Source organism: Oncorhynchus mykiss, chromosome 18 (genome assembly GCF_013265735.2).
Source record: "Oncorhynchus mykiss isolate Arlee chromosome 18, USDA_OmykA_1.1, whole genome shotgun sequence".
Classification (NCBI taxonomy): Eukaryota; Metazoa; Chordata; class Actinopteri; order Salmoniformes; family Salmonidae; genus Oncorhynchus; species Oncorhynchus mykiss.
In genome coordinates this window covers 44,066,184-44,078,772 of record NC_048582.1, presented here as the reverse complement: position 1 = coordinate 44,078,772, position 12,589 = coordinate 44,066,184, and the positions used below count along the sequence as shown (strand labels likewise).

At 42.4% G+C, this 12,589-nt stretch overlaps 1 protein-coding gene across 10 annotated transcripts in view; it reads right to left on the bottom strand.

Annotated features, from left to right (window-relative positions):
• akap9 (A kinase (PRKA) anchor protein 9) overlaps positions 1-12,589 on the bottom strand; it is a 138,148-nt gene that overhangs the window by 80,019 nt on the left and 45,540 nt on the right. For all 10 annotated transcript variants that reach the window (XM_021572164.2, XM_021572171.2, XM_021572172.2 and 7 more), the window contains one exon: positions 1,675-1,735. In XM_021572164.2, the coding sequence (XP_021427839.2) occupies positions 1,675-1,735 (61 nt within the window). The remainder of the gene's footprint in view (positions 1-1,674; positions 1,736-12,589) is intronic.

The window sequence follows — 12,589 nt, the reverse complement described above, 5'->3', positions numbered from 1 at the left end:
ACACTCAATTAGTATTTGGTAGCATTGCCTTTAAATTGTTTAACATGGGTCAAACGTTTCAGGTAGCCTTCCACAACCTTCCCACAATAAGTTGGATGAATTGTGGCCCATTCCTCCTGATAGAGCTAGTGTAACTGAGTCAGGTTTGTAGGCCTCCATGCTCCCACACGCTTTTTCAGTTCTGGCCACAAATTTCCCATAGGATTGAGGTCAGGACTTTGTGATGGCCATTCCAATACCTTGACTTTGTTGTCCTTAAGCCATTTTGCCACAACTTTGGAAGTATGCTTGAGGTCATTGTCATTTGCGACCAAGCTTTAACTTCCTGACTGATGTCTGGAGATGTTGCTTCAATATATCCACATAAATTTCCTCCCTCATGATGCCATCTATTTTCTGAAGTGCACCAGTCCCTCCTGCAGCAAAGCACCCCCACAACATGATGCTGCCACCCCCGTGCTTCACGGTTGGGATGGTGTTCTTCGTCTTGCAAGACTCCCCCTTTTTTCTACCAAACATAACGATGGTCATTATGGCCAAACAATTACATTTTTGTTACATCAGACCAGCGGACATTTCTCCAAAAAGTAGATTCTTTGTCCCCATGTGCAGTTGCAAACCGTAGTCTGGCTTTTTTTATGGCGGTTTTGGAGCAGTGGCTTCTTCCTTGCTGAGCAGCCTTTCAGATTATGTTGATATAGGACTCGTTCTACTGTGGATATAGAAACTTTTGTACCAGTTTCCATCTTCACAAGGACCTTTGCTGTTGTTCTGGGATTGGTTTGCACTTTTTGCACCAAAGTACGTTCATCTCTAGGAGACAGAACGCGTCTCCTTCCTGAGCGGTATGACGGCTGCGTGGTACCATGGTGTTTATACTTGCGTATTATTGTTTGTACAGATGAACGTGGTACCTTCAGGCATTTGGAAATTGCTCCCAAGGATGAACCAGACTTTGAGGTTTACAATTTTTTTCTGAGCTCTTGGCTGATTTCATTAGATTTTCCCATGATGTCAAGCAAAGAGGCACTGAGTTTGAAGGTAGGCCTTGAAATACATCCACAGGTACATCTCCAATTGACTCAAATGATGTCATTTAGCCTATCAGAAGCAAGATATAATTCTCTGTAATTTTCCAAGCTGTCTAAAGGCACAGTCAACTTACTGTATGTTAACTTCTGACCCACTGGAATTGTGATGCAGTGAATTATTAGTGAAATTATCTGCATGTAAACAATTGTTGGAAAAATTACTTGTGTCATGCACAAAGTAGATGTCCAAACCGACTTGCCAAAACTATAGTTTGTTAACAAGAAATGTGTGGAGTGGTTGAAAAACAAGTTTTAATGACTCCAACTTAAGTCAATGTAAACTTCGGACTTCAACTGTAGCTAACGCTAGCATCCACGCTATGCTAACCGCTTACATAATCGGCGCCTCGACTCTTCAACTTCCCCTCGGATAAAAATCAGTTTAAATGCGTGGCGTTTCACTGCAGCCTGCCACCCAGGGATCTGGGGAAGATTTTAGCCAAAGGCAGCATTCCATTCATCCCCCTCCTCCATCGCTCGTAGTGACGGCTAATGGAGTGTCTTAATTCAAATCAGGGTTTTTGCCTCGAGAAGAGATGGTGTGTGACAGGAGAAGATTTGGCTAAGTGAGAAGGGAGCAAACCTGTAGTTCCTCTGTGTCCTCTTCCTCGGTCCGCAAGCCAAGCTGGGAAGCACTGGACAGGCTGAAAGACAAGGCAGAATTAAATATAAAGACCGAAAACATTAGTGAATGGTAAAGGGTAAACAAACATCCACCATACTGAAGACAGCGTACTAGTGAATCTACTAGTATTATTTTTCAACATCTGACTTTTTTTTTTTAGGAGATTGAAAGTCATGATTTACTTTAAGTCTGAAGTTCAGTTCAGTTGAATTGCACAGCAAAAGTGCCCTGTCTAAATTCCCCTTTGGGATTAGCTAACTGGCACCATTCTATCAATCAATGTCATCATGGGGCATGTACAGTGGGCTGTAATATTTGAAACTTTGCGGATAGAAATGTAATGCATAGAACCGACATACAATTCCCTATTATTCTACATGACAGAGAAGTACTCTGAGGGTTATTCAGATAAGCAATCATTTTTGTACATACTACATTTCTATCTGAACGTTAGGTAACCTAGCCCTGCCCTGAATAAGTCATCAGGCTTCGATACCAAAAGGCTCAAAGTATTAATATAATTTAACAGCAAGGTGCAGTAGTATCAGTTAATCATACCCATTAGATTAGAAGATGGTTTATCATAGCATAACCTAACGTAGCATGCATAGAAAGTCACTTGAGTGGATTCCTTACTTCCATTTTTCAGGGGAAAAGGTTGAAAATAGTGTATCCCTAAAAGCCAGAAATATCCTTTTTATGACAATGCCGCTAAGGGTGATCATAGTGAGACTGTCCTCTACAGTAGCTGGTTAGCAAGACTACTCACCAGTGGAAGTCAAAATACCTCAAATTAACATGCAACAACCCCAAAGTGTGAAGACAGAGCAGTCTGTGTCCATAGACTACTTAACAGGGTAAACAAATATCATTTTCAATTTTGGGAGAATTATCCCTTCAATTTTCTATTGATATGGAAACACCTTGAGGATGGCCAAATGGGGAGAGGGATGTTTTTGCTCTTTGCCTAGAGATGTTGGGCAAGAGAAAGCGTACTTTGTGGGTTAGTAATTAACATGCTTTTAAACACCATGTAAATATTTCATAAACGGGGCTGTGCTGCTGGCAGATAAGCTATCATTGCTTCACTAGACCCTCCCAGTGTTTTGCATGTGAAGAACTACAGTGGGGCAAACAAGTATTTAGTCAGCCACCAATTGTGCAAGTTCTCCCACTTAAAAAGATGAGAGAGGCCTGTAATTTTCATCAAAGGTACACTTCAACTATGACATGACATTGTAGGATTTTTTATGAATTTATTTGCAAATTATGGTGGAAAATAAGTATTTGGTCACCTACAAACAAGCAAGATTTCTGGCTCTCACAGACCTGTAACAACTTCTTTAAGAGGCTCCTCTGTCCTCCACTCGTTACCTGTATGAACTTGTTATCAGTATAAAAGACACCTGTCCACAACCTCAAACAGTCACACTCCAAACTCCACCATGGCCAAGACCAAAGGACACCAGAAACAAAATTGTAGACCTGCACCAGGCTGGGAAGACTGAATCTGCAATAGGTAAGCAGCTTGGTTTGAAGAAATCAACTGTGGGAGCAATTATTAGGAAATGGAAGACATACAAGACCACTGATAATCTCCCTAGATCTGGGGCTCCACGCAAAATCTCACCCCGTGGGGTCAAAATGATCACAAGAACGGTGAGCAAAAATCCCAGAACCACACGTGGGGACCTAGTGAATGACCTGCAGAGAGCTGGGACCAAAGTAACAAAGCCTACCATCAGTAACACACTATGCCGCCAGGGACTCAAATCCTGCAGTGCCAGACGTGTCCCCCTGCATAAGCCAGTATATGTCCAGGCCCGTCTGAAGTTTGCTAGAGAGCATTTGGATGATCCAGAAGAAGATTGGGAGAATGTCATATGATCAGATGAAACCAAAATATAACTGTTTGGTAAAAACTCAACTCGTTGTGTTTGGAGGACAAAGAATGCTGAGTTGCATCCAAAGAACACCATACCTACTGTGAAGCATGGGGGTGGAAACATCATGCTTTGGGGCTGTTTTTCTGCAAAGGGACCAGGACGACTGATCCGTGTAAAGGAAAGAATGAATGGGGCCATGTATCGTGAGATTTTGAGTGAAAACCTCCTTCCATCAGCAAGGGTATTGAACATGAAACATGGCTGGGTCTTTCAGCAGGACAATGATCCCAAACACACCGCCCGGGCAACGAATGAGTGGCTTCATAAGAAGCATTTCAAGGTCCTGGAGTGGCCTAGCCAGTCTCCAGATCTAAACCCCATAGAAAATCTTTGGAGGGAGTTGAAAGTCTGTGTTGCCCAGCAACAGCCCCAAAACGTCACTGCTCTAGAGGAGATCTGCACGGAGGAATGGGCCAAAATACCAGCAACAGTGTGTGAAAACCTTGTGAAGACTTACAGAAAACGTTTGACCTCTTTCATTGCCAACAAAGGGTATATAACAAAGTATTGAGATAAACTTTTGTTATTGACCAAATACTTATTTTCCACCATAATTTGCAAATAAATTCATAAAAAATCCTACAATGTGATTTTCTGGATTTTTTTTTTTGAAGTGTACCTATGATGACAATTACAGGCCTTTCTCATCTTTTTAAGTGGGAGAACTTGCACTATTGGTGGCTGACAAAATACTTTTTTGCCCCACTGTATATCAAAAGGTCAACCTGAAACATTCAAATTGGCTACTGTCTGAAAGCGTAACTATTGTTTTTATTATACCCTCTGGGGATCAATAAAGTTTATTCAATGAGATTCAACTGCGACAGACATAATCAGAGCCCTATGTAATAATGAATACTGTATCGAACAAAAATAATAAAAGCTAAAACCTGCCTGATAATACCTACAGCAGGTAATTTGGTAATTTTTATATCAAAATAATCCAGATTTAAAACATTAAATGGATAAATAAATGGATCCTCATTGTCAATTGTACCAACACCATTATATAGTAGGGATGTACGTCTTTCCCTTTCAAGAAGATTCGATACGCATCTAGATACGTGAGCTCCGACATGATACAGGAATGATATGTTTTAGTTTGAAACGATTAGTTGCGATTCAGTTTGATTAGAGAACAAATCGACAGATGTGATACACTAACATCTGTTGCATAAACACATTCATTCTCCATTCTAAAATAAAATCTGCTACTGATGGAGCTCATGAGCTGGGCCTCTCTGAGCCGACTTCTGTGTGTGTGTGGTGTGTAAATGATGCATGTCTATGGTGTATGTACTACTGTATGTAGGCACCTGAGCTGAGCCATAAGGGAGACTAGGCATCTACCAGTATCAGATTAGGGGGATGATGTAGCCTGTTTTTTGTGCCTCCACTTTGGTTCTGAAATCACCAACACCCACTAATTAAACTTGCCATGTTTGCAGATTAAGTGTTTGAGCTAGTAAATGTATCAGTATTTATATTTTTCAAATTAGCTATGACATAGCCAAGGAATGACAGTATACAAAAGATTAAGAACACCAACTCTTTCAATGATATAGAGTGACCAAGTGAAAGCAGGTGAAAGCTATGATCCCTTATTGATGTCACTTGTTAAATACACTTAGGAGACAGGTAAAGTAAGGATTTTTAAGCCTCGAAACAATTTAAATATGGATTGTGTATGTGTGCCATTCATTCACAGGGTGAATGGGCAAGACATCATTTAAATGCCTTTGAACAGGGTACGGTAGTAGGTGCCTGACGCACCGGTTTGTGTCAAGAACTGCAACACTGCTGGGTTTTTCACCCTCAACAGATTCCAGTGTGTATGAAGAATGGTCCATCGCCCAAAGGACATCCAGCCAACTTGACACAACTGTGGGAAGCATTGGAGACAACATGGGCCAGCATTCCTGTGGAATGTTCTCGACACAGTCCATGCCGTAACGAATTGAGGCTGCTCAGAGCGCAAATATTTCTAATATTAGGAAGGTGCTCCTAATGATTGGTATACTCAGTGCGTTCGGAAGGTATTCAGGCCCCTTGACTTATTCCACATTTTGTTACATTACAGCCTTGTTCTAAAATGTATTACTTTTAAAATATTCCTCAGTCTACACACAATACCCCATATTGACGAAGCAAAAACAAGTTTTTCTAATTTATTTGAAAATGGATAACAAATAAAAACCTAAACACATCACATTTTACATAAGTATTCAGACCATTTACGCAATACTTTGTTGGAGCATCCTTGGCAGCGATTACAGCCGAGTCTTCTTGGGTATGAAGCTTGGCACACCTGTATTTGGGGAGTTTCTCCTATTCTTCTCTGCAGATCCTCTCAAGCTCTGTCAGGTTCGATGGGGAGCTTTGTTTGACAGCTATTTTCAGGTCTCTCCAGAGATTTTCGAGCGGGTTCAAGTCCGGGCTCTGGCTGGGCCACTCAAGGACATTCAAGACTGGTCCAGAAGCCACTCCTGTGTTGTCTTGGCTGTGAGCTAAGGATCATTGTCCTGTTGGAAGGTGAACCTTCACCCCAGCTTCCATCTGGCCACTCTACCATAAGGCCTGATTGGTAGAGTGCTGCAGAGATGGTTGTCCATTTGCAATGTTCATCCATCTCCACAGAGGAACTCTTGAGCTCTGTCAGAGTGACTACTGGGTTCTCGCTCACCTCCCTGACTAAGGCCCTTCTTCCCTGATTGCTTAGTTTGGCCAGGTGGCCAGCTTTAGGAAGAGTCTTGGTGGTTCAAAACTTCTTCCATTTAAGAATGAAGCCACTGTGTTCTTGGGGACCTTCAATGCTACACACATTTTTTGGAACCATTCCCCAGATCTGTGCCTCAACACAATCCTGTCTCGGAGCTCTACAGACAATTCCTTTGACCTCATGGCTTGGTTTTTGCTCTGACATGCACTGTCAACTGTGGGACCTTACATAGACAGGTGTGTGCCTTTTCAAATCATGCCCAATCAATTGAATTTACTACAGGTGGACTCCAATCAAGTTGTAGAAACATTTCAAGGATGATCAATGCAAACAGGATGTACCTGAGCCCAATTTCATGTCTCATATCGAAGGGTCTGAATATTTATATAAATAAAGTATCAGTTTTTTTATTTTTAATACTTGCAAAAATGTATAAAAACCTGTTTTTGCTTGGTCATTACAGGGTAGATTTGTGTGGAAAAATATTTATTTATTCCATTTTAGAATAAGGCTGTAACGTAACAAAATGTGGAAAATGGGAAGGGGTCTGAAAGCTTTCTGAATACACCGTAGATTCAAAGACAAAGCAAAGGGCACCTACTGGTAGATGGGTAAAAAAATATACATTGAATATCCCTTTAAGCATGGTGAAGTTATTAATTACACTTTGGATGGTGTATCTACCCAGTCACTACAAAGATACTGGCATCCTTCCAAACTCAGTTGTCGGAGAGGAAGGAAATCGCTCAAGGATTTCACCATGAGGCGAATCAATGGTGACTTTAAAACAGTTAGAGTTTAATGGTAGTGATATGAGAAAACTGAGGATGGATCAACAACATTGTAGTTACTCCATAATACTAACCGCAATGAAAAGAAGGACGCATGTACCCCAATTTGGTGGTATCCAATTGGTAGTTAGTCTTGTCCCTTCGCTGCAACTGCCGTGAGGTGAAGGTCGAGAACAGTGCGTCCTCCGAAACACAACCCAACAAAGCCACACTTCTTCTCGACAATGCCCACTTAACCAGGAAGCCGGCCGCACCAATGTGTCTGAGGAAACACTGTACAGCTGGCGACCATGTCAGAGTGCACCGCGCACGTCCCGCCACAGGAGTGGCAAATGCGCGATGGGACAAGGACATACCTGCCGGCCAAACCCCTCCCCTAACCCGGACAACGCTGGGCCAAATGTGTGCCGCCCCATGGGTCTCCCAGTTGCAGCCGGCTGAGACAGAGCCTGAACTCAAACCCAGAATCTCAAGTGGCACAGCTAGCACTGCAATGATAGACCAATGCGCCACTCGGGAAGCACCTTCACTATTACTGTACAATGTAGAAAAACCCTTGAAGACATCAAAACCATGAAATGACACACATGGAATCATGTGCAGTCATGGCCAAAACTATTGAGAATGACACAAATATTAATTTCCACAAAGTTTGCTGCTCCAGTGTCTTTAGATATTTTTGTCAGATGTTACTATGGAATACTGAAGTATAATTACAAGCATTTCATAAGTGTCAAATGCTTTTATTGACAATTACATGAAGTCGTTGCAAAGAGTCAATATTTGCTGTGTTGACCCTACTTTTTCAAGTCCTCTGCAATCCGCCCTGGCATGCTGTCAATTAACTTCTGGGCCACATCCTGACTGATGGCAGCCCATTCTTGCATAATCAATGCTTGGAGTTTTTCAGAATGTGGGTTTTTGATTGTCCACCCGCCTCTTGAGGATTGACGACAAGTTCTCAAATGGGATTAAGGTCTGGGCCATGGACCCAAAATATCATTGTTTTGTTCCCCGAGCACCTTAGTTATTACTTTTGCCTTATGGCAAGGTGCTCCATCATGCTGGAAAATGTATTGTTCGTCACCGAACTGTTCCTGGATGGTTGGGAGAAGTTGATCTTCTCTTGATGTGTTGGTACCATTCTTTATTCATGGCTGTGTTCTTAGGCAAAATTGTGAGTGAGCCCACTCCCTTGGCTGAGAAGCAACCCCACACATGAATGGTCTCAGGATGCTTTACTGTTGGCATGACACAGGACTGATGGTAGCGCTCACCTTGTCTTCTCCGGACAAGCTTTTTTCCGGAAGCCCCAAACAATCGGAAAAGGGATTCATCAGAGAAAATGACTTTACCCCAGTCCTCAGCAGTCCAATCCCTGTACCTTTTGCAGAATATCAGTCTGTCCCTGTTGTTTTTCCTGCTGAGAAGTGGCTTCTTTGCTGCCCTTCTTGAAACCAGGCCATCCTCCAAAAGTCTTTGCCTCACTGTGCGTGCAGATGCACTCACACCGGCCTGCTGCCATTCCTGAGCAAGCTCTGTACTGTTGGTGCCCTGATCCCGCAGCTGAATCAACTTTAGGAGACGGTCCTGGCGCTTGCTGGACTTTCTTGGGCGCCCTGAAGCCTTCTTCACAACATTTGAACCACTCTCCTTGAAGTTCTTGATGATCCAATAAATGGTTGATTTAGGTGCAATCTTACTGGCAGCAATAGCCCTTTTTGTGCAAAGCAATGGTGACAGCACATGTTTCCTTGCAGGTAACCATGGTTGACGTCGGAAGAACAATGATTCCAAGCACCACCCTCCTTTTGAAGCTTCCAGTCTGTTATTCGAACTCAATCAGCATGACCGAGTGATCTCCAGCCTTGTCCTCGTCAACACTGACACCTGTGTTAACTAGAGAATCACTGACATGATGTCAGCTGGTCATTTTGTGGCAGGGCTGAGATGCAGTGGAAATGTTTTTGGGGGATTCAGTTAATTTGCATGGCAAAGAGGGACTTTACAATTAGTTGCAATTCATCTGATCACTCTTCATAACATTCTGGAGTATATGCAAATTGCCATCATACAAACTGCGGAAGCAGACTTTGGGAAAATTAATATTTGTGTTATTCTCAACTTTTGGCCACGACTGTAGTAACCCAACAAATGTTAAACACATTTAAATATATTTTAGATTCGTCAAAGTAGCCACCCTTTGCCTTGATGACAGCTTTGTATACTCTTGCATTCTCTCAACCAGCTTCACGAGGAATGCTTTTCCAACAGTCTGGAATGAGTTCCCACATATTCTGAGCACTTGTTGGCTGCTTTTCCTTCACTCTGCGGTCCAACTCCTCCCAAACCATCTCAATTGGGCTGAGGTCAGGTGATTGTGGAGGCACGGTCATCTGATGCAGCACATCATCACTCCCCTTCTTGGTCAAATAGCCCTTACACAGCCTGGAGGTGTTTTGTGTCATTGTCCTGTTGAAAAACAAATGATCATCCATTCTGGTTTGGGACTGTGTATCTCTGCAGAATGCTGTGGTAGCCATGCTGGTAAAGTGTGCCTTGAATTCGAAATAAATCAGTGTCACCAGCAAAGCACCCCCACACTATCACACCTCCTCCTCCATGCTTCACGGTGGGAGCCACACATGCGGAGATCATCCGTTCACCTACTCCGCGTCTCAAAGAGACCGCAATCTCAAATTTTGACTCCAGGCGACAGGACAGATATTCACCGGTCTAAAGTCCATTGCTTGTGTTTCGAGGCCCAAGCAAGTCTCTTCTTCTTATTGGTGTCCTTTAGTAGTGATTTCTTTGCAGCAATTTGACCATGAAGGCCTGATTCACGCAGTCTCCTCTGAACAGCTGATGTTGAGATGCATCTGTTACTTGAACTCTATTGAAGCATTTATTTGGGCTGCAATTTCAGGTGCAGTTAACTCTAATGTACTTATCCTCTGCAGTAGAGGTGCGGTCCTGATGAGAGCCAATTCCATCATAGCGCTTGATGGTTTTTGAAGTTTTCTGGATGGACTGACCTTCATGTCTTAAAGTAATGATGGACTGTCATTTCTCTTTGCTGTTTTGAGCTGTTCTTGCCATAATACAGACTTGGTCTTTAACCAAATAGGGCAATCTTCAAAATACCAACCCTACATTGTCGCAACACAACTGATTGTCTCAAACGCATTAAGGAAAGAAATTCCACAAATTGACTTTTAACAAGGCACGCCTGTTAATTGAAATGCATGGTTGAGAGAATGTCAAGCATGTGCAAAGTTGTCATCAAGGCTTTGAAGAATATAAAATATAAAATCTATTTTGATTTTGTTTACTACATGATTCCATATGTGTTATTTCATAGTTTTGATATCTTCACTACAATTCTACAATGTAGAAAATTGTAAAAAAAAAAAAAGCCTGGAATGAGGTCTGTCCAAATGTTTGACTGGAACTGTACATCCTGTTTGCAACAAGGCACTAAAGTAATACTTCAAAAAATGTGTCAAAGCAATGAACACTTTGTATTAAGGACAAAAATTTGTTTGGGGCACATCAACACAACACATTACTGAGTACCACTCTCCATATTTTCAAGCACAGTGGAAACTGCATCATGTTACAGGTATGCTTGTAATAGTCAATGACTGGGGAGTTTTTCAGGATAAAAAATAAATGGAATGAAGCAACATCCTAGAGTAAAACCTGGTTCAGTGTGGTTTCCACCAGACACGGAGATGAATTCACTTTTCAGCAGGACAACAGCATTGGTTTCTCTTATGACTGTCTCGCCTGGTTCAACAACTACTTCTCAGAGTTCAAGGTGTCTAATCGGAGGTTCTGTTGTCCGCACCTCTGGCAGTTTATGGGGGTGCCACAGGGTTCAATTCTCGAGCCGACTCTTTTCTCCGTATACATCAATGATATCGCTCATGCTGCGGGTGATTCTTTGATCCACCTCTACGCAGACGACACCATTCTGCATACATCTGGCCCTTCTTTGGACACTGTTAACAAACCTCCAAACGAGCTTCAACACTCCTTCCGTGGCCTCCAACTGCTCTTAAATGCAAGAAAAACTAAATGCATGCTCTTCAACCGATCGCTGCCCGCACCCACCAACCCGACCAGCATCACTACTCTGGACGGTTCTGACTTAGAACATGTGGACAACTTTAAATACCTATGTGTCTGGTTAGACTGTAAACTCACCTTCCAGACTCACATTAAGCATCTCCATTCCAAAATTAAATCTAGAATCGGCTTCCTATTTCGCAAACAAAGCCTCCTTCACTCATGCTGCCAAACATACCCACGTAAAACTGACTATCCTACCGATCCTGGTCTTCGGCGATGTCATTTACAAGATAGCCTCCAACACTCTACTCAGCAAACTGGATGCAGTCTATCACGGTGCCATCCGTTTTGTCAGCAAAGCCTCATATACTACCCACCACTGCGACTTGTATGCTCTCGTTGGCTGGTCCTCGCTACATATTTGTCGCCAAACCCACTGGATCCAGGTCATCTATAAGTCCTTGCTAGGTAAAGCTCCGCCTTATCTCAGCTCATTGGTCACCATAGCAACACCCACCCGTAGCATGCGCTCCAGCAGGTATATTTCACTGGTCATCCCCAAAGCCAACACCTCCTTTGACCGCCTTTCCTTCCAGTTCACTGCTGCCATGAATTGCAAAAATCACTGAAGTTTGAGACTTATAGCTCCTTCACTAACTTAAGGCATCAGCTGTCAGCGCAGCTTACCAATCGATGCAGCTGTACACAGCCCATAAATAGCCCATCCAAACAACTACCTACCTCATCCCCACAAAGCCCCACAAAGCCCGCAAAGCTCTTAAAGACTTACCCAGAAAGACTCACAGCTGTAATCCCTGCCAAAGGTGATTCAAACATGTATTGATTCAGGGGTGGAATACTTATGTAAATAGGTATTTTTGTAAAGATTTGCAAAAATGTCTAAAAATATGTTTTTAGTGTCATTATGGGAACATAGGTCAGAAAAAAAATCACTGCAAAATTTGGAAAAAGTCAAGGGGTATGAGTACTTTCTGAAGGCAAGAACTAAAAATTACCACATACACTGATTGATTGTTCACAGCAAAATTATCAAAACTATTGCTGATGGTGAACCTGATCAAAATAAAATCTATTGTAAGCCCTGTTTAGCAGGTATATAGCCACACAAGAGTGGTCTCCAGTAGCTTGCTTTTATTTTGGTAAAACACAACTTTTCAACAGAGCATTTGATAAAAACAACCTAGCAAATTACATTGGTAGTCACTCAACTAATAAAGCCTAATATTGCAGAAGCCATTTTACAAACATTTGAATGGTGACGCGCAGATGTGTCAGATCAGGAATAGGCTTACCTCTCCTTGGTCAGGCGCGAAGCTGTGCAC